The sequence below is a fragment of the Eutrigla gurnardus genome (assembly GCF_963514095.1).
Source record: "Eutrigla gurnardus genome assembly, chromosome: 15".
NCBI classification, from domain to species: Eukaryota; Metazoa; Chordata; class Actinopteri; order Perciformes; family Triglidae; genus Eutrigla; species Eutrigla gurnardus.
In genome coordinates, this window is record NC_139938.1 from 21,055,762 (window position 1) to 21,079,168 (window position 23,407).

A 23,407-nucleotide genomic window follows, 5' to 3' on the forward strand; every position below is an offset into this window, starting at 1 on the left:
CACACACACATGGATGATGTGTTTATGCTGATGTTCTGATGTTTTGTGAATTTGGTCTCTGTTTTGATTTTTTGATTTTTTTTACAGTACACGCAAATTTTGGAATAAAGTGTACAGTTTCAATATTCACTGCAGTTATTCATGTAAACCAGTAGTCTGAGACATTGTTAACAGCTTAAAGGGGTGTAAAATCAAATTTGGTGATGATCAGTGTTTTTTGTGTTAATGTAAGAGCAGTTAAAACAGGAAACGAACACGACACAAAGGTTAAGGTAATAAAGTTAACTTCAATGTATTATGTTGACATCATAAATAATGCAGGAAGAATATGAAGTACTGTTGCAAGATGAGACCACATTTATTTTATTTTTAATTATTAATTTAAAACCCATATCGACTTTAAATAAATGGACATCAAATAAATTATTTTAGTCATATTCTATATTTAAAATGTTAAGTTTTTGACCTGTGTCCCAAATCAATACAGTACATGTGTACAGAGTATGTTTCAATGATTCAATGTGGCCTAGAATGAGACCTACAGTTTTAGTCGACAACATAGATGGTATATGAGGAGGGATCTGATGGTCTGGTCTCTGATGCCGTAGATGAGAGCGGTTAGACATCTGGGGAAAAGGGTTAAACACACATAAAGAACACTACGGATTCGTATCATTGATAACCTGTCAGTGTTTCTTGTGATGGCAGTAACCAAGGGGTTGTGTATAGTTGAACAGAGACTGAGGGCCAGCTGCAACAAATGCAGCAGCAGTGTGTTACGAGCCTTACAAGCTGACGCTTTGTCTGTGGAGGCTGACCTGGCTGCTATCATCACAGCAACAAAAGAGGAAGTAACTGCCACACTAGCTAATACAAACACAATAGAATAGTACACCTTGTCATAATCATCTGACAATCGGCCAAGCTGCATGTTTTCCTTCATACAAAAATCTTTCATCTGCAGATTTTCCATGTCTTTAAATGAATAATCTAACAGTAGAAGAACTTGTGTTAGTACATTTACTGAGCTGAAGGCCCAAATCACTATAATAGCCACTGCCGTGTTTCTGATGGTAATGATGGTAGCATGTCTCAGTGGGTAGCACACAGCTACATATCTCTCCAGAGACATCACCACCAATGTGAGGGGGGATATGTCTTTTGTGAGATCAGCAAGCATGGCAAGAACACCACATACAGGATATGTCAGCCTTACACTACAAGCAGCCAGTAGGTAAAGTAATTGGCTCAGTGCCATCTGCATGGTGTCTGCACAAAGGAGGTTAAACAGAAGAATGTAACGGGAGGTCTCACAAAACACCAATTTACTCCTCAAAGTGAATAACATGATCGCATTAATTAAGAGAAACACACAGCATGGCACTGTAATTGGAGCAGAAAACAACATAATTTCCAGTATTCCCCGTTTCTGCTGTTCAAAAGTGATGTTCATTTGAGATGAAGTTTCATACAACATAATTCAGCCAATTATGCCACTTGAAATCGAGATGGGTATTTTCTATCTACATTCAAGTAACCTTAAATAGCATTGAAGTCCTTCCAACTCTATTGGATCCTTGTTATTCAAGTATAACACAGAAACAAAATTATCTTACACAACTTGCCCTATCAGAAAAGTAAAAACCCCATTGTTTAGGCAGTGATGTCTATTGAGTTCACATGCAAAACAGAAAGTTATCCAAATGCGTTTCCCCGATGATGGTTGGCATGTTGGCTGCCGTGCCTGACTCCATGTGAGCAGAACTGGTCTGCAGGGTTTGTCTGGCATCACATGCATGTTAAGAAATCAATCCTCACACCCACTTCACGTGATATCATCACACATAAACTTGGCAACTGGATCTGTGAAAAACAGTAATGGATGATGTAATCGTTTCAAAGTTATTTCTCTATACGCTAGTCCATGTCATCATATTTTGGTTTGTGAACATGACGAGTGTTTTTCTGATTTGGAAAAAAAGGATTTTGTGGTTCGTACTTCTTTTTTTTTAATGTAATACATTTTGTCTATGAAAATGTATAATTTTTAAACAAATGGAAGCTCCAATTAGAACAGTGTGAATACATATGGCCTCATGAATAATGTTGAGTTTAAATATGATAGAAAAATCAAGTTACACTTTATTTTAAGCACTCTCTTTCTTCATTGGAAACGTTTTGTTCTCTAATGTCTTTTATGCATTTTAATTATCAAGAAGATGATTTTGTTCCTATCAAAAATGTCAATCGGGACTACAGTAATGAATGTTCTAATTGTATGGTTTAGTTACGTTTATAAGCAGACAATCATTTCAAGATATGCATTTTATATTTACAAACATGTTTTGCTCAATCTTAAAAAATCTATCATCGTCAACCGCTTGATCCAGGGTTTGGTCGCGGGGGCAACAGCTCCAGCAAGGGACCCCAAACTTCCCTTTCCCGGGCCACATAAGCAAACTCTGACTGGGGCATCTCAAGGCGTTTCAAGGCCAGTCTGGAGATATAGGGCCCTAGTTTCGTAGACCAGGCGCAGTCAGCATTCAGCGCACCTGCGCTACGCCGACGGGGTGTGTCCGCCTGGACTTTGCAAGTTTCGTGCACCGCGCAGGCTCGCGCAGGCACACCTCCCGTCTCGCCCACCCGCGCAAGTGGAAAGAGGGAGGAGAAGCAGGCGTGAGTGGGAGACGAGGAGGAGACGAGGAGGAGACGAGGCGTGGACTGGGATTAATACAGCCGATTCAGATCTTCACCAATCAAATGAGCTCCTCTCCTCACCTTTAATGCGTAAGGGGAGGTTCAGTGCAAGATCCGTCACTTGACAACCCGATGACAGAAGCAGCGCCGCCGCTCCCACCACGCGCATCACGCGCTGTGCGCGTGTATCATAATAATAACAATGCCGATATTATAAAAAACAGGAGAGAGAGAGGGAGATGTTTTGGTCCGAGAGGCTGAGTTTCCGTTATGCGTGCCATCCGCCTTTGATCTGACGTCAGATGTGACGGGACAATCTATAAAGATATAAATTCACGTGTTGATTCAATTAGTTGCATTAAATATTGTTTGTTGTGATTGCATTTAAATGTGCCTGGAACTGTGGAAACCTGCCTGTGAGGCCTCAGTGACGTGTACGCACTGCGCGCCGTCAGCCAAACTTCCACTCCGCCAGCTGTGATTCGCATTGAATGAATGGACTTTATTTACGCCTTGCGCCGAAAGTAGACCAGGTTGGAGCTGGCGAGCTTTCAGCGCAGTCTCGGCGAGGCTTTTTGCCACGAAACTTCCGCTACGCCAAGCTGAATCTGTGACGCCTCCCCCTGCTGCGCCGCCACACCCATCTTGGCGCAGCGATCCACCAAACTGCCAAACTGCGAAACTTGCATTACGCCGGCTCCGCCACCCTGCGCCGCCCTGCGCTGCGCCACGAAACTAGGGCCCATAATCACTCCACCTAGTCCTGTGCAGTGTTGGGAGTAACGCGTTACAAAAGTAATGCATTACTGTAATGCATTACTGTAATGCATTACGTTTTGCTGTAACGCGGTAATGTAAGGCATTACAAAAAAAAAATGGTAATATTTTACTCGGTACAATTCTCAGTAACGCGCGTTACAATGCATTTTAAACCCGAAATCAATTGGTGTGTTGTTTTTATACAAATTTGCCAAAAGTGTGAAAGCCGGTCCGTGTAACGCTACACTATGTTAATTCATCGCTGTTCTTAGCAGGCTCCATGAGCTGGACACGGAGCGGCTCCCGGTCAGTCAGAGCGCAGCCGACCCGGCACACCGAGGATCAACAGCTGAGGGGCGGCAGCGAAGCCGGAGGCTCCGATTCTCCCCGTCGGTTTTTAACCGCTTTTATGTCCGCGTCATAACGCTTTAGGTGCGTGTTTAAAACAGTCGGTTTACTTCAAAACGCGAGCGTCAGACGCTGTCAGAGCTTTTATGAACAGTGTTTTAGAGCTCCCCTAAATGTCTCAGGTAGGCTTTCAGGTAATTTCGCAGCATAACACAGCGCCTTCAGGGTCATTAAAAAAGTCATACGGCAAATCTGGAATGAAAAATGGCACTGTTATTTCATCCCTGAATCCCGTTCATGAACACAATATCTAATATCAGTTAACGAGTCGTTTTCCGTTTCTCGTTTTCCGTTTTTACGAATAACGGGATACGAGTCATTTTCCGTTTTTCGTTCTTTTATTTTGAAGCGAAACACATCACATCCTGCTGTGTAATGAGCTGCATTGAACACAAGAAGATCTATTGAGAACAAAAAAATCCATATTTCCTTTTATTTTGGCGAAAAGTAATGCAAAAGTAATGTAAAAGTAGTGTAATGCCTTACAATTCAAAGACAGTAATATTGTAATGTAACTAATTACTTTGAAATGACAGTAACAAGTAATAAATAATGCATTACGCTTTTGAAGTAACTTGCCCAACACTGGTCCTGTGTCTTCATCATGGCCTCCCCCAGCTGGTTGTCCCTGTACCACCTCAGCTGTCTCCTTTTGATGCAAAGGAGCACCCTATCTCTAAGGGAGACGTCAGCCACCCTCCTCAGGAAACTCGTTTTGGCCGCATGTACCCGCGATCTAGTTCTTTCAGTCGTGACCCATCTCTCATGACCATAGGTGAGGGTAGGAACGAAGATTGACCGGTAGATCATTAGCTTTGCCTTCCGGCTCAGCTCTCTTTTCGTCACAATGGTGACGGTACAGCAAATACCGCCCCCGCTGCTCCAATTGTCTGGCCAATCTCACGTTCCATTGTCCCCTCACTCACGAACAAGAACATGAGGTACTTGAACTCCTTCACTTGGGGTAAGGACTAATTCCCTACCCGGAGCAGGCAGTTCATTGGTTTTCGGCTGAGAACCTTGGCATCAGATTTAGAGGTGCTGATCCTCATCCGGACCACTTCACATTCGGCTGCGAACCGATCCAGTGAGTGCTGGAGGTCACAAACCAATGATGCCAGCAGGACCACATCATCTGCAAAAAGTAGCGATGAGATCTGCAGCATACCGTACTGCAAACCCTCCTCCTTCTGACTACGCCTCAATATCTTGTCCATGACTATCACAAATAGGATTGGTGATGAAGCGAAGCCTTGGCGGAGGCCAATCCCCACTGGAGGGTAAGTTCGACTTACTGCTGGGTACACGAACACCGCTCTTGCTTTGGGAGTACAGAGATTGGATGGCCCTAAGAAGTGACACCCTCACCCCATACTCCCACAGCATCGCTCTCAAAATCTTCCGGGGTGTCATGACTGTGGGTTTTTGATGTTTTGGTTTCTGGGGTTTTTTTGCAGTCATTCTGTCTTGTGTTGTCACACATTTTTCTTGTCTTGTCTATGTCATGACTGTGGGTTTTTGTAGTGTTGGTTTCCTGTTTTATTTTGTACTCCTTCTGTCTCGTGTTGTCACATGCTTTGCTTCCGGTTTTAGTTTCCCTCATGTTTCGTCTCGCAGCTGTGTCTCATTGTCTCGTCAGCCTTGCCTCTCGTTCTCTCCTATCACCATAGCCTGCCCTTGTGTTTCCACACCTGTCTGTCGTCGACCTTATCAGCCCTGGTGTTTTTGGTCTATCTGTTTCTGTTCTATCTTTCTCAGTCGTCTGTTTTATCCTGGGTGTGTCCACCACCTGATCTGTCCTGCCTATGTCCTGGTCTTTGTCTGGATTATTGTTTGTGAGTTTTGTCCATGGGTCTTTGTTTTTTGATAGTGTTTTTGCCCTTGTGGCCTCCCTGAGTTTTTTGGATGTTTTTGGTTAGTTTTTTTTATAGTGTTTTTGCCCCTGTGGTCTCCCTGAGTTTTTGGACTTTTTATTTTTGTCATCTTATTACTATTATTATTCCACAACATACATGTAGACTGGATGGACATAGTCCCAGGCCCCCTCCAGGACCCTCGCAAGAGTAGCAAGTGGTCCCTTGAGTAAAGAGGTAAAGATAATGTTTGCATCCTCAACTAAAGAAAACTGAATTACTTAATATCTCAATAAATATCTATGCTATCTGCATCTGGAAACACCCTGCGGATACGAAGTACCACATGGGCTAGAATCATGACTCGTACCCTCTGCCCAAGGAAGCCCTAGCACCAGCTCACAAATCTCCTTTAGGCTAAATTTCTTTAAATGTAAAACATGGACATGATATTCAGTCACATTCTACTCATGAAGACATTTATCTGTGCCTCTAGGGCTGGGCGATATGGCCTTTTATTAATACCGCAATATTTTTAGGCCATGTCATGATACACGATATCTCGATATTTTTCCTCAGCCTTGAATTAACACTTTGATACATGCAATCACACCAGTATGATGATTCTATATGTCTACATTAAAATATTCTTGTTCATACTGCATTAATATATGCTAATTTTAAACTTTCATGCAAAAAAGGGTAAATCACAACTAAGTCAAAGTTAACAAAACTGTATTTATTAAACAGTGAGTGGTACAAACATAAAATTGTCATTTCAAAACAGAAAGTGCACGTTTTTTGCAAAACTGTCACAGAGACAACATTTCAAAACAAGAAATTAGTGCACTTTTGTGCATGCTGTAACTCACATGGCATTTCAAAACACAAAATTGAAGTGCTGTTTTTGTACATTATGCCACTACAATATTTTAAAACAAATAAAGTGCCTTTTTGTGCATGTTATCACTAAGATGACATTTCAAAACAACACTGAATTAAAGTGAGCAGTAGCAGCAGTGAGCGAGCAGCCGCTGCCCCCCTGCGCAGACCAGACAAGTATTTCTCTGCGACGGTTGACAAGCCCCTCTGCTCAGCTGTTGTTATTTTTTTCATTTTGTTTGTTTGTTTTCATCTCTCTACTCTGTTTAGACCGCGACCCTGAATACAGGATAAGCGGTAGAAAATGGATGGATGGATGGATGGATGGATGGATACTCTGTTTAGATACACAAATATGATCACATTTTCAATCGTGGTATTTTATTTTCAATTGATCGGATCGTCTCGTGTCTCTTTGTGTGACTTCCAGTCAATTTTCAAATTGTGACCAAACTGTAAACTTCAACTACTGATTCATTGACAATAAAGTCTTTACAGTAATTTTAAAATGTGTCTTGTCTTATATTACTCAATTATAGTCAGGAACACTGTATAATGTCTTACTTAGAGATATTCATTTTTATAAACACAATTCATAAACAAACAACTTACTGCTGTTTTCCCCTTATGTGTAAAGCACCATAGTCAGCGATATACTGAGTACATTTTGGAGTGAGAAGACATTCAGGCAGACAGGTTCCAACCCAGAATGTTCCACCATGTATGCAACCTTTTCCTCCAGCTGCTGCATCCATCTTGTACCCAAGTGTGAATCATGGTTATCATCATGTTATGTGAATAATAATCTAATCAGACAACTTGGTCTAACAAACAATAACATTACCTGTGGTGTCTCCATTGTTGGGGTTGTAGCAGGAGCAGATTTGGTTATCAACAGTTAACTATCAATATCAATATGATTATCGGTATTAATAATTATTTTTAATATATTATCATGATATAATCATGAATAAACGGGGCACCACCCTGGGATCAGGGAAAAGATAACAATCATCGTGATCATTGGCATGGAAGCATAAAAACAATCGAACAATTAAGAAGGGCGTGAAATTCAAGCACTAGCCTTCACAACCTGCCGTTATCCAGTGACATATACACAACAAGCACAAGAGACCGCTAGCTATAATATAATAAGATTTATTAAAATCAGTAATAATGATCACAATCAATAACACTGCAATTAACAAAGCCTTATTACCTAACTACCTAACATACAAAACTAAGCTAAACAGAAGGAGAGACACACGTGGAGTGTGTGCGTATGTGTGTGCGTGCGTGCGTGTCGAGAGAGAGAGAGAGAGAGAGAGGGAGAGATGGCTATGTGCGGCCACCAGATGGAGCTATTCCTCACAGCGTTCAGGGGCGGAGCCACTGATGTCCGATGGGGTAGCGAGAGAGAGAGAGAGGTGGAGCTATTCCTCGCAGCGTTCAGGGGCGGAGCCACTGATGTCCGATGGAGTAGCGAGAGAGAGAGAGAAAGAGAGAGATAGCCGTATGTAGCCACCAGATGTAGCTATGTCCCTAGCGTCCGCCGGGAACAGCTGGCTTAGGACACGTGTGTGCGGCGTGTATGTGTGTGTGTGTGTTAGCGGGACACAAACAAAGAGAGAGAGAATGCGCGAGCGATATTCTGAGGCACAGAAGCCGTGCCGCTATCACCCGGGCGCGCGTGAATGAACTGGCGTTTATTCCGCGAGACCGGTCTTTTAACTGATAGTAGAGGCTTTCTGAGCTTGCGAATATGGCGGAGGTTAGTCGGAAACACTGTTACAGAAATCAACCCAGCTGCGTGGGTACACGATCAGCATTCACATACAGCAGCACATGAACCAACGGACTCGGCGGTCCGCGATCAGAACTTAAAACACATTAACAAGAATTACAAGCATGTCCTACACTATCGAATCTCTGCTTCTGCCCAGACAAATAGCCTCTTACTTTTGTCGATGTGAGATGCGTCGATGTGAGGGTTTCGTCCCGTGCGGTGATGGCGTTCCTTGACGCCGGCAACGGACAGTAGTTCGTGGGCGCTCGTTCAGCGCCGGATCCAATTGGTTGAAGAAAACCGTTAGTTATTCTTCCTTCTGCAGGGAAATGATGAATCGCGGGGCTCGGCGATTTAGTCAGCTGATTTCAGACAAAGACGGGTCGAGTTATCCGTTCTGCTGGCAGCTGGGACGAAGAAAGTTTTTCTTCTTACCGCGGGGAACGGGAGAGTCGCGCTGTCGCGGTGGTCTCCTCGGGATCCAAAATGATAAACAAAAGAAAAATAAAACGAGTAGAGAAAAAGAGGGGTAAAACAGTCTGTTGCTCGTCCAGTGAGTTTGGGGGAAAGACTGCGGCCTAGGACAAAGGAAAACGTTGCAGACGTAATGTTCACCTCCTGGTGTAACGCGAGTTACTTTGGAGAGAGGAGGTTCTTCTTGTGACGCCGGGATTTATAGCTCACGGCTGGTCCGGGGGACCCCCTGGAGTCCCATGCAGTTGCCAGCCAATAGGGCACCAGTTGTGTGACGTCAGATCTCACGACCAGGTGGAGGTGACACTAAAATGGTGGTTGTAGTTTTTTATCTCCTTTGTCCCATTGTCTGGCCGCATTGTGTAGGCTTTGTAGGCCGCATTGTGTAGTCCTAACGGTTAGGTCCCAACACCATGCAGCATACATTTTCAGTGTTTGAAGGCATTGTTGCACAATTCCCACATGTGCACCTAGACAAATAAAGTGAATAATTTGAGCATTTCCACAATAACATTTTTGTGAATATGGTAACCTGATGGACTTTGCTGACAAGCTGAAGTGGAAAAGCAGTAAGCTTCATGTTTGAATTTGGCAACCTTAAGTTTGTAACCTAATGTTGAGATGGAGCACAATCATGTACAGAACACAGCACACAGCCTATTATTCACAATTCAGCCTATAATTCAGCACATAATTCTGGAGGACGACGATGATACTGACCAAAATCTGTTTGTTGTATTGTAGGGAATCAGGTGTTTAATCGTGTGTAAATGTTCGTCAAGCAGTATGTCTGGAAAGAATTTCTGCAATTGTTTTGCGGTCACACAATTGTTGACATTTGCAATGCAGTCCGGTCTATAACACACCAGTTGGTATGACTTGAGAGTGCTCTTGGGAGTGTTCACTCTGAACTTTAGAAAACACTGTCTCCACATGAATCTTCATTCCACCCACGCCATAGACGAAAAGAGTTATTTCTTTACTTATGGGGTTCAGTCTGATTGCATCCTTGTGGTTTATGTGATCAGTGTATGAGGAAAAGTCTATTAAGGTATTAAAGATTTTCTGTTCGGCATTACCTGTGACCTTGAGAAGAATCATAATGACTGGCAACTCTTGCAATCCAATTTCCACTAGTAGACCTGACTAATCTTTTATAGTGCTGAAGGTTTTTGATGTAGTGTTAGAGAATGCATTTCGACATTGCTTTACCAACTCTAGCAAAAGTTTGCGAAAGAACATTATACTTCTTCTTACCTTTATCTTACTCTGGACCAAGTCGGATCTTTTCCTGACCTGTTCTGCTTCTGTAAATATTTAAGCTCTTACACTCAATATGTATGTCACTATAGTGCATTTTTACACATTTCATGATCAAATATCTCATAATATAATTTCAATCTTTATAGTATTAAGATATTCATATGATTAATTAATTAATTAATACTATTACATAAACAGATAATGTAACATCAAATTGCACAACCTCTTCAAACAACACATCTTTCTCTTTTGAGCCTATAACATGCTTCAGTTAACATACACAACAAATTACCAGACATTAATTATTTAACCATGCTTGATACTCATAAACCAGAATGTGACTCAAAGTTATGAATTCTTTCCTTTTCTCATCACCACTCGCATCTTTCCACTTGACAAACATCACTACATTCACATACAAATATTATGGTTGAAGTAAGAAGCCAGCATCTTACCGGCTGTCTCTCCGGATTTTGTAGATGTTTGTATTAGTCCTGTGCAATTTTCCAGACAGATCGCAAAACAGCAATGTTGCCTACCACAAATGTTTTCCCTGCGTATATTAGCGTGGTGATTACATCTATGGATCTGTTTTATTTCATGGACTTTCGCGCCATTTTTAAGTGGCTCGGGCAGCGCTTAGTTTATATGCATTTCTTATCCCTCTGAAGCCCAATATTTTGTAAAACTGTAGTTTGACCTCTTGGATGAGAGGAGGAATGTGTCTTCAAAAACCTAAAGCAAGTCCAGTTGCCTACGATAAAGCTTTAGTGTAGCAAAATCTGCTTGGAATTTAATTTTAAAAATGCTTACTTCATATTCATATTCATGTTTAAAATTAAAAAAGAGAAATTGTTTTGGCTCAAATTAATACAGTACATCTCTTAAATGAGAGTTTTGCTTCAATCGTTCAATGTGGCCTAGAGTGAGACCCACAGTTTTAGTGGACCACATAGATGGTATATGAGGAGGGATCTGATGGTCTGGTCTCTGATGCCGTAGATGAGAGCACTTAGACATCTGGGGAAAAGGGTTAAACACACATAAAGAACACTACGGATTCGTATCATTGTTAACCAGTCAGTGTTTTTTGAGATGGCAGTAACCAAGGGGTTGTGTATAGTTGAACAGAGACTGAGGGCCAGCTGCAACAAATGCAGCAGCAGTGTGTTACGAGCCTTACAAGCTGAAGCTTTGTCTGTGGAGGCTGACCTGGCTGCTATCATCACAGCAACAAAAGAGGAAGTGACTGCCACACTAGCTGATACAAACACAATAGAATTGTACACCTTGTCATAATCATCTGACAATCGACCAAGCTGTATTCTTTCCTTGGCACAAAATTCTTTCATCTGCAGACTCGCCATGTCTTGAAATGGATAATCTAACAGTAGAAGAACTTGTATGAGTATATTAAGTGAGCTGCATGCCCAAATCACAATAATAGCCACTGCTGTGTTTCTGATGGTAATAATGGTAGCATGTCTCAGTGGGTAGCACACGGCCACATATCTCTCCAGAGACATCACCACCAGTGTTAGAGGGGAGATTACATTTGTGAGATCAGTAAGCATGGAAAAAACACAACATACAGGATATGTCAGCCTTACACTACAAGCAGCCAGTAGGTAAAGTAATTGGCTCAGTGCCATCTGCATGGTGTCTGCACAAAGGAGGTTAAACAGAAGAATGTAACGGGAGGTCTCACAAAACACCAATTTACTCCTCAAAGTGAATAACATGATCGCATTAATTAACAGAAACACACAGCATGGCACTGTAATTGGAGCAGAAAACAACATAATTTCCAGTATTCCCCGTTTCTGCTGTTCAAAAGTGATGTTCATTTGAGATGAAGTTTCATACAACATAATTCAGCCAATTATGGGAGCCACTTGAAATCGAGATGGGTATTTTCTATCTACATTCAAGTAACCTTAAATAGCATTGAAGTCCTTCCAACTCTATTGGATCCTTGTTATTCAAGTATAACACAGAAACAAAATTATCTTACACAACTTGCCCTATCAGAAAAGTAAAAATCCCATTGTTTAGGCAGTGATGTCTATTGAGTTCACATGCAAAACAGAAATTTATCCAAATGCGGTGATGGTTGGCATGTTGGCTGCCGTGCCTGACTCCATGTGAGCAGAACTGGTCTGCAGGGTTTGTCAGATGCATTTTAAGAAATCAACCCTCACACCCACTTCACGTGATATCATCACACATAAACATGGCAACTGGATCTGTGAAAAACAGTAATGGGTGATGTAATGGTTTCAAAGTTATTTCTCTATACCCTAGTCCATGTCATCATATTTTCATTTGTGGATATGACACGAGTATGGAAGTAATTCTGTGCCATCAGTTTGACTATGAATTTCTATGATTGACATTTTTTAGTATCAAAATCAGACATTGAAGTTTAAAAACCATCAAATTTCTAGCACTGAAAAAAAATCAGTATGAAAAAAATCAACATCTCAAAAAAATTCAGTGTAAAAAAAATTCAATTCCTAAAAGAAATTCAGTCTAAAAAAATTCAATGTCAAAAAATTCAGTCTAAAAAAATTCAACGTCAAAAAATTCACTGTAAAAAGAACCACACTCAACATCCGGGTCACCAGGGAGAAGCAATCTATCCCTGTCTCAATTCAGCCAATGTTCAGCCAATCACGTTACGCTCCATTGGTCATGTGACACCCACCCAGGTCGGCCATGGCCACAAACGCAGGTGATGGTGCGTGTATTCGAAATGCAATACTAACGTACTGCCTACTACACACTCAACGTGTATGTACTGCATACTGCCTACTAAATGAACGTTTGAGTATGCTGTTACCCTCAGACTGTTCACATGGAAGTATAACATCTCATACTACATTTTCTTTTTAACTTTATTGACGTCTCATCCTCATCTTCTCTCACTTAACGGAATCGATTACGTTAGCAGTTCTAGCTCCCGTTTAATGGAAATTACTTATCAAAATAGAAAGCATGATTACTATTACACTTCATTAAATATTTCTAAATATTTATTAAGTCAAACTACCATTGTCAAATGTTTTCTAGTTTATTATATATGTGCGCTCCCACGCTTTCCCACTCTTCATCTTACCTGAGTAGCTGCTTTCACTCACCATCAATCGTGACTATTAAGCAGCTTTTATCGATCATTAATTGTCCGTTCATAGATCGTATTAAGGCTCATTTATGCTTCCATTTCGTGCGTAAATAGAGACGTGCGTTATCAACGTTTTAAACGTCGCTGCCTGCCTGCATGCTTTCATGCGTCCTCTATGTTGGAATGGACGTTGGGCAAAACATCCTCTAGAGGGCGTCGTTCACATTAAAACGTTACTCCAATAAAGTTTAAAAAAAATAAGTTTATCACAACAACAAACATGGCGACTGGACAATGGAGGAGATAACGATCCTGCATCTATTGAGAGGGAGGCAAAATCGCAGGCAGCGTTGTAGACGGCGGTGGTCTGTGAGACCACTGAATACATCCCGAGTGTGGACGGAGACTTCCAGTCATTGGTTTTATTGATGAGAGAAATTGACGACGAATGTCATTTTCAGTATATCAGGATGTCCGTCGGGGCTTTCGACAACTGGCTTCGCCGGGTGGCTGCTCACATTAAACATGGGAACTCGCACAATTCACCGGTGACACCGGCTGAGCGACTAGCGGTCACCATTCACTTCCTCGCGTCAGGGATCAGTCATTTTTAAAACGTTTTTTAATTTGTGTATGCTATTCACGGCACTTTCTGTGTACAATGCCCGACACTGCCCCCACGATTTCCGTTGGATCTGCAACGTTTGGTCCGTATCGGTACGCATCCGCAAGCTTGCAGGATACGGACAGAAATACGGACGAAATGTACGCAGAGAACAGACAGAAGGCTCCGTCCGTATGCGTGTCTAGTAGAGGTGTAACGATTTATTCGATTAACCAATGAATCGATTGTCAGTCCTATAGATTCTACTAAATCGATCTGCTACAATAAATAAATAGAATTAATCATTTTGGCTTCACCAATAATCGATATAAATGCATTTAATCGGATTAATCGCAACTCTCTCCCCTGCCAGCATGTAGTCTACTGAAAATGTTAAAAAAATAACTGAGCATATTTTAATTACATTTTTGTATTTAGCATAAAATATTATGCAGGTTTACTTTTTTATAGAATAAATATGTTATTTTTTCACATTTCAGAAGAATACAAATAGTCTCACTCGCATTATTGCATGTTTATTTCATGGATATAGAATTTCGGTTACAAGTTACTCAATCGAATCGTGGTTTACGGAATCGAATCGAATCGTTACAAAAAAAAGAAATTGTCCTTGAATCGAATCGCCAACTACTGTATCGTTAATCGAATCGAATCGAAGTGAACCCAAAGATTAGAGACTAGACACCCCTAGTGTCTAGCGTAGAGCATAAATGAGCCTTTATACCTCTGACCGTGGGACACCAGCACTTTCACCACGGAGACGACGGAGGCAATCGGCCCGACGGAGGAGGAACATTTCATCACTCTGAAGTAAGTAATATGACTTATCTGGTTTAAATAAGTTCCTTTATTATTTGATCATCAATAGACATGCATATGCATGCATAAACAAAATCAACAGACATGTAGGCTAATATAAGTCATTTAATAATATCATGGATGAGTTTGGTGGGATAAAAAAACAAGTAGTGGGCTATTAGTGAATCATTTATTAGACAAATAATCCATGTTATTTCTACAGGTTGCAATACGTGAACGATAAGAAGAAATGAGTAGTTTATCAACAAATGAATAGGAAAACATTCAGAATAAATGTAATATCTCATGTTTTCTGTTACAGGTTGGTACCAGAGGGCCGTACTGCAGGTCAATCCTCATGTTCCCCCGCTGGGCCTCTACTTTGGGTAACAGGATTTAAGGAAGGACCTCCGTCTTTCAAGGCATTCCATGGAGAACCTCGTCCACTGCATTGCTAAAAGAACATATGGGTTCCATGTCCATAGTTCCACGGTTGTGATGGCGACGAAGCCAACGAGCCACTCCAGCAGTCCTGGGACATCTTCAGAGGCTCCAGCAGTCCTGGGACATCCTCAGAGGCTCCAGCAGTCCTGGGATATCCTCAGAGGCTCCAGCAGTCCTGGGACATCCTCAGAGGCTCCAGCAGTCCCGGGATATCCTCAGAGGCTCCAGCAGTCCTGGGATATCCTCAGAGGCTCCAGCAGTCCTGGGACATCCTCAGAGCCTCCAGCAGTCCTGGGACATCCTCAGAGGCTCCAGCAGTCCCAGGATATCCTCTGAGGCTCCAGCAGTCCTGGGTTATCCTCAGAGGCTCCAGCAGTCCCGGGACATCCTCTGAGGCTCCAGCAGTCCTGGGACATCCTCAGAGGCTCCAGCAGTCCTGGGATATCCTCAGAGGCTCCAGCAGTCCTGGGATATCCTCAGAGGCTCCAGCAGTCCTGGGACATCCTCAGAGCCTCCAGCAGTCCTGGGACATCCTCAGAGGCTCGTAGCTGCAGCGTCTGCTCCAAATGTCCAGATCCCTGTGTTGCAGGAACATGATTATTGTTGAGGTTTTATTTTTGTTTATCAGTAGTGCAGTTTATAGGTAATACCACACAGTATAAGCTTTTACAAATGTTTCCTGTTAAATGTTTTACGATTATATCTGATGTTCTGTATAAATCTAATAATAAATATCTGAATATATATTATTGTTGACTCATGTTTCCTCTTATGGCCTGCAGGTATATTTCCCTCCTGCTCTGGAGGAGAGACCCTGCTGCAGTGGTTGGCATCATGGCTGAGGAGATGGGGTGTAGTGGGGTAATAGCAGGTCTTTGCTCCATCACCTCATCCATGACAACAAACACTTCCAGTTTACAGCAGTGACCTCTCCTCCCTCAGGGCTGACACCTTCAGTTCATACAAACAACATATACAAACACTTCTCATAATCATTGTTTAGATCAACTATTCACCACTAGTCATATATTATAATATGTACTGTAATACTTTACAACATGGGATCATCTTAATGGACTCTGATGTTTTAATACATTGTAGATATTACCAAGCACTGACTTTGACTGGTTATTTATAAGAAAGATAACTTCATCTTTTTTCTTTTATGCTGTAGTGTTCAACACTTTAAACTGCTTCCAACTCACCTTGTATTTCTGCTCCACCTTCCCTCCATCCCATGTTCTTTAATAAACATCCTGTATGAAGATTAGCAAGTTGAAACAGAAACGTTTCAGGTAGACATCTCAGGAGAGCAGTATATCTCCCATCTATATATGCTGGTGTTCAACCTTATATCATTGAGAAGCTAAATATGCAACAGCAGAATTTAAACGGAGCCCTGCATATGAGAATTACAACATTAAAATACATGTTCTTACATGAAGCCTTTTACTGCAGCATTCCTCCTGCTGGTGAACTTCTCCTTGTTCCCTCCAACAAATGAGGCACTCTGTGTTTTCATCCGTCCCTTTAACGAACAACGATGCACCGCGTTATTAAAAGAAAATTATAATTAGTAAATATGTAACCACGGTTTAAGATGAGCACTATCTTCTTAGTTAACGTCGCAAAAAACTACACATTTGCCGCTACGCTCGCTAACCTATGTGGTAAATTACCGTCAGTAAGCTAGCCGGCTAGCAGGACCTTCGATTTGTAACGTTATCGTACAATTCCAACAACACTAAAGTAACGTTCATTATCAATATGATTTAAAAGTCAGCTGAAAACATAAAAATCGTGTTAGGTTATACTTACATGTGTACGCAGTTTGTGTCGAGCTGTCGCCAGAATCACAGCATTCGTCCGCCATTATCTAAAAAGTTTCAGAAGTCAGACGAGCCGCGATGCATTTTGGGGAAGTTGAGTAGATCTAGCAAGGTCCGCTGCAATGCAGTATACATCCCGGCATTTCTCACGTACACAATTCACATACCATTGTATGTAGACGCACTACATACTCAAATATACGTCACATTTTAGTACGAGTAGGACGTTAGTATGGCATTTCGAACACAGCCCGAGTCTGAATACTCTAACATTGCAAGTCTCGTAGGCTCATCAAGATTCTCGGCAGGTTTGAGTCAACCGATCCCATACGCCAGGGGTGTCCAAACTACGGCCCGCGGGCCAACTGCGGCCTGCGGTCCAGTTTTTATTGGCCCGCAGCAAATTCTGAAAATATAATTGAATATGGCCCGCACAAGAAGCTTGAGCTCAACTCTGTTGCACTTCTCAGTTTCAACACTAGATGGAGCCAGCCACGGAAACGGTGCTTCTCCACTAAGCAAAATTAAGCAAAGAAAAACTTTTACCGCGAGTCACCAGAAATGGCAGCACCGAAGAAACGCAAAATAGCAAGTGAGTGTAGAAGATTTCAAACACGGTGGGAAAATGAATATTTCTTCAAAGAAATCAACGGAAAGTGTGTCTGTTTGATTTGCAATGAAGATATTTCTGTGATGAAAGAGTATAATGTCCGTCGGCACTATGAGACCAAGCATCAGAGCTACACATCGTACACCGGTGCCGAACGAACACAGAAAGTCAAGCAAATGGCAGCTAGCCTGCAAGCTCAACAACAGTTTTTTTTTCGTGCTAACAAAATACAGGAAAACGCCACAACAGCAAGCTATGAAGTCGCTAAACTTATTGCCCAGCACGGCAAACCGTTCTCAGACGGTGATTTCATAAAGCAGTGCCTCATCAAAGTCACAGAAATAATGTGCCCGGAAAAAGTGCAGGATTTCAACAACGTGAGCTTATCCAGAAATACAGTGGTGCGGAGAATCGAGGACTTGTCAGCTAACTTGAAACTTCAGCTGAGAGACAAAGCTTGTGCTTTTGATTTCTACTCAATAGCATGCGATGAGAGCACAGATGCCACAGACACCGCGCAGCTGTTAATTTTTTTGCGGGGAGTAGATGATAATTTTTGCTGTACGGAGGAGCTGCTTGATATGATGAGTCTAAAAGGCACAACGACGGGTAGAGATATTTTTGAAGCTGTGTCAGAGGCAGTTGAAAAGATGGGACTTCAATGGGACAAGCTCTGTGGAGTAACAACGGATGGAGCTCCGGCCATGACGGGCGAGCGCAAAGGAATGGCATCGATGGTGTGCGCAAAGGTAAAAGAGAGCGGAGGTGAGGCTGTTAGGATGCACTGTATAATCCACCAAGAAGCACTGTGTGCCAAGACTGTCCAGCTGGGTGATGTGATGAACACTGTTGTAAAAACTGTCAACATAATTCGAGCTAGAGGACTGTACCACAGAGAATTTCAAGCTTTCCTATCTGATGTGGATGCTGAATACGGGGATGTGCTCTACCACTCTGATGTGCGCTGGCTCAGCCGCGGCTCTGTGCTGCAGCGGTTTTATTCGCTGAGATCAGAAATCGACCAGTTTTTGAAAGACAAGGGCCGACCTCTTCATGAACTGAGTGACCCTCTGTGGCTGGCAGGCCTGGCATTTTTAGTTGATCTTACTCATCATCTGAATACACTGAACAAGAACCTACAAGGCAAAGAACAGCTGGTGCCACACCTGTATGCGCACATGAAAGCCTTCTGTGTAAAGCTCCGCCTGTTTGAGACACAACTACGAAGCTTTAATGCTGCACACTTCCCTGCGCTGTCCGAAATCAATTCTGCTTTTCCAAAGGCCGACCTTTCTGCTAAAAAGGAGAAATATGTGTCTGTGATTGCATCTCTCGTGACAGAATTCAACCAGCGTTTCCAAGATTTTTCTGTCATTGAAAAACAAATCAAGCTGTTCTCGACCCCCTTCCTGGTGGATGCAGAAGAAGTGGAAGAGAGTCTGCAGTTAGAACTGATTGAAATGCAATGTGATGATTCTCTGAAGAGTCAACATCAGCTTCTCTCCCTCCCTGACTTCTATCAGAGTTTGGATAATGCCAAGTTTCCTCTGATGAGACGCCACGCAAAAAGAATGATGAGCCTGTTCGGCTCAACATACATATGTGAACAAACATTTTCTCTGTTAAATCAGAACAAAAGCAGACTGAGAACCAGAATGACTGATAGCCATCTCTGTGAAGTCCTTCGTGTCTCAACCACCAAACTTTCTCCTGACATGTCAGCCATCCTTCAATCCAAAGGACAGCATCACTGCTCCCACTGAGTGCAATGTTCTTCACATTATAGGTGAGTTAGAAATACACACAGTATTCATGTGTAAATATGTCACCTCTAGTGTGTGGCCCGGCCCTTTGTTTATTTTTCTGTATTTGGCCCTCACTAAAAAAACTTTGGACACCCCTGCCATACGCCATTGCAACTACTCAGTACTCTTGCGCGAGACTTGCATTGTTTTGGCAACGGGCTGCTGTTTAGCTGTAAGCAATCGTTGCTATGTTGTAACATAGTCATACATATGAACACATCAACACATTGGACATCCAAGCCTACATGGGTCTGTTGATTTTAGTACGAGTATATCGGTCCAACAATGAGTCTGTGGGATGTGGAGTCAGGGAGGCCTATATTCTGGTCAACTATGTCCCTGCAACAGTTTCATGTCCACTCACAAGTTATCCGATTGGATGACAGAACTTCACAACCTTTCCGACCTTGCCTACGTTTGCAAGGCGCATTCCGACCTGATTGCAAAATGCCAATCCTGTGTGTGAAGACACACACACACACACACACCCCACACACACACACACATGGATGATGTGTTTATGCTGATGTTCTGATGTTTTGTGAATTTGGTCTCTGTTTTGATTTTTTGATTTTTTTTACAGTACATGCAAATTTTGGAATAAAGTGTACAATTTCAATATTCACTGCAGTTATTCATGTAAACCAGTAGTCTGAGACATTGTTAACAGCTTAAAGGGGTGTAAAATCAAATTTGGTGATGATCAGTGTTTTTTGTGTTAATGTAAGAGCAGTTAAAACAGGAAACGAACACGACACAAAGGTTAAGGTAATAAAGTTAACTTCAATGTATTATGTTGACATCATAAATAATGCAGGAAGAATATGAAGTACTGTTGCAAGATGAGACCACATTTATTTTATTTTTAATTATTAATTCAAAACCCATATCGACTTTAAATAAATGGACATCAAATAAATTATTTTAGTCATATTCTATATTTAAAATGTTAAGTTTTTGACCTGTGTCCCAAATCAATACAGTACATGTGTACAGAGTATGTTTCAATGATTCAATGTGGCCTAGAATGAGACCTACAGTTTTAGTCGACAACATAGATGGTATATGAGGAGGGATCTGATGGTCTGGTCTCTGATGCCGTAGATGAGAGCGGTTAGACATCTGGGGAAAAGGATGATGCACACATAAAGAATACTGTGGATTCGTAACATTGATAACCTGTCAGTGTTTCTTGTGATGGCAGTAACCAAGGGGTTGTGTATAGTTGAACAGAGACTGAGGGCCAGCTGCAACAAATGCAGCAGCAGTGTGTTACGAGCCTTACAAGCTGAAGCTTTGTCTGTGGAGGCTGACCTGGCTGCTATCATCACAGCAACAAAAGAGGAAGTGACTGCCACACTAGCTGATACAAACACAATAGAATTGTACACCTTGTCATAATCATCTGACAATCGACCAAGCTGTATTCTTTCCTTGGCACAAAATTCTTTCATCTGCAGACTCGCCATGTCTTGAAATGGATAATCTAACAGTAGAAGAACTTGTATGAGTATATTAAGTGAGCTGCATGCCCAAATCACAATAATAGCCACTGCTGTGTTTCTGATGGTAATGATGCTAGCATGTCTCAGTGGGTAGCACACGGCCACATATCTCTCCAGAGACATCACCACCAGTGTTAGAGGGGAGATTACATTTGTGAGATCAGCAAGCATGGCAAGAACACCACATACTGGATATGTCAGTGTTATTCTACAAGCAGACAGTAGGTAAAGTAATTGGCTCAGTGCCATCTGCATGGTGTCTGCAAAAAGGAGGTTAAACAGAAGAATGTAACGGGAGGTCTCACAAAACACCAATTTACTCCTCAAAGTGAATAACATAATCCCGTTAATTAAGAGAAACACACAGCATGGCACTGTAATTGGAGCAGAAAACAACATCATTTCCAGTATTCCCCGTTTCTGCTGTTCAAAAGTGATGTTCATTTGAGATGAAGTTTCATACAACATAATTCAGCCAATTATGCCACTTGAAATCGAGATGGGTATTTTCTATCTACATTCAAGTAACCTTAAATAGCATTGAAGTCCTTCCAACTCTATTGGATCCTTGTTATTCAAGTATAACACAGAAACAAAATTATCTTACACAACTTGCCCTATCAGAAAAGTAAAAACCCCATTGTTTAGGCAGTGATGTCTATTGAGTTCACATGCAAAACAGAAAGTTATCCAAATGCGTTTCCCCGATGATGGTTGGCATGTTGGCTGCCGTGCCTGACTCCATGTGAGCAGAACTGGTCTGCAGGGTTTGTCTGGCATCACATGCATTTTAAGAAATCAATCCTCACACCCACTTCACGTGATATCATCACACATAAACTTGGCAACTGGATCTGTGAAAAACAGTAATGGATGATGTAATCGTTTCAAAGTTATTTCTCTATACGCTAGTCCATGTCATCATATTTTGGTTTGTGAACATGACGAGTGTTTTTCTGATTTGGAAAAAAAGGATTTTTTGGTTCGTACTTCTTTTTTTTAATGTAATACATTTTGTCTACGAAAACGTATAATTTTTAAACAAATGGAAGCTCCAATTAGAACAGTGTGAATACATATGGCCTCAGGAAAAATTTTGGGTTTAAATATGATAGAGAAATCAAGTTACACATTTTATTTTAAGCACTCTCTTTCATCATTGGAAACGTTTTGTTCTCTAATGTCTTTTATGCATTTTAATTATCAAGAAGATTATTTTGTTCCTATCAAAAATGTCAATCGGGACTACAGTAATGAATGTTCTAATTGTATGGTTTAGTTACGTTTATAAGCAGACAATCATTTCAAGATATGCATTTTATATTTACAAACATGTTTTGCTCAATCTTAAAAAATCAATCATCGTCAACCGCTTGATCCAGGGTTTGGTCGCGGGGGCAACAGCTCCAGCAAGGGACCCCAAACTTCCCTTTCCCGGGCCACATAAGCAAACTCTGACCGGGGCATCTCAAGGCGTTTCAAGGCCAGTCTGGAGATATAGGGCCCTAGTTTTGTAGACCAGGCGCAGTCAGCATTCAGCGCACCTGCGCCACGCCGACGGGGTGTGTCCGCCTGGACTTTGCAAGTTTCGTGCACCGCGCAGGTTCGCGCAGGCACACCTCCCGTCTCGCCCACCCGCGCAAGTGGGAAAGAGGGAGGAGAAGAAGGCGTGAGTGGGAGACGAGGAGGAGACGAGGCGTGGACTGGAATTAATACAGCCGATTCAGATCTTCACCAATCAAATGAGATCCTCTCCTCACCTTTAATGCGTTAGGGGAGGTTCAGTGCAAGATCCGTCACTTGACAACCCGATGACAGAAGCAGCGCCGCCGCTCCCACCTCGCGCATCACGCGCTGTGCATGCGTATCATAATAATAACAATGCCGATATTATAAAAAACAGGAGAGAGAGAGGGAGATGTTTTGGTCCGAGAGGCTGAGTTTCCGTTACGCGTGCCATCCGCCTTTGATCTGACGTCAGATTTGACGGGACAATCTATATAGATATAAATTCACGTGTTGATTCAATTAGTTGCATTAAATAGTGTTTGTTGTGATTATTTATTGCATTTAAATGTGCCTGGAACTGTGGAAACCTGCCTGTGAGGCCTCGGTGACGTGTGCGCACTGCGCGCCGTCAGCCAAACTTCCACTCCGCCAGCTGTGATTCGCATTGAATGAATGGACTTTATTTACGCCTTGCGCCGAGAGTAGACCAGGTTGGAGCTGGCGAGCTTTCAGTGCAGTCTCGGCGAGGCTTTTTGCCACGAAACTTCCGCTACGCCAAGCTGAATCTGTGACGCCTCCCCCTGCTGCGCCGCCACACCCATCTTGGCGCAGCGATCCACCAAACTGCCAAACTGACCGTGCGCAAGGCTGCGCGGGTCGAAACTTGCATTACGCCGGCTCCGCCACCCTGCGCCGCCCTGCGCTGCGCCACGAAACTAGGGCCCATAATCACTCCACCTAGTCCTGTGCAGTGTTGGGAGTAACGCGTTACAAAAGTAATGCATTACTGTAATGCATTACGTTTTGCTGTAACGCG

The 23,407-nt window shown here is 42.3% G+C and overlaps 3 protein-coding genes across 3 annotated transcripts; all 3 read right to left on the minus strand.

Annotated features, from left to right (window-relative positions):
• Positions 1-538: 538 nt before the first annotated feature.
• On the minus strand, positions 539-1,348 carry LOC311025344 (odorant receptor 131-2-like; the record flags this gene model as incomplete). The annotated part of the gene is made up of 2 exons (XM_084028195.1): positions 539-626; positions 684-1,348. 2 exons carry the CDS (start codon positions 1,346-1,348, stop codon positions 539-541), a joined length of 753 nt encoding a protein of 250 aa, XP_083884321.1.
• Positions 1,349-4,835: 3,487 nt separating this feature from the next.
• LOC311025345 (odorant receptor 131-2-like) lies at positions 4,836-11,864 on the minus strand (the record flags this gene model as incomplete). Its single annotated transcript, XM_084028196.1, has 3 exons — positions 4,836-4,958; positions 11,059-11,142; positions 11,229-11,864. 3 exons carry the CDS (start codon positions 11,862-11,864, stop codon positions 4,836-4,838), a joined length of 843 nt encoding a protein of 280 aa, XP_083884322.1.
• Positions 11,865-20,391: 8,527 nt separating this feature from the next.
• On the minus strand, positions 20,392-21,201 carry LOC311025346 (odorant receptor 131-2-like; the record flags this gene model as incomplete). Its single annotated transcript, XM_084028197.1, has 1 exon — positions 20,392-21,201. The coding sequence occupies one exon, from the start codon at positions 21,199-21,201 to the stop codon at positions 20,392-20,394; it is 810 nt and encodes a 269-aa protein (XP_083884323.1).
• Positions 21,202-23,407: the final 2,206 nt, after the last annotated feature.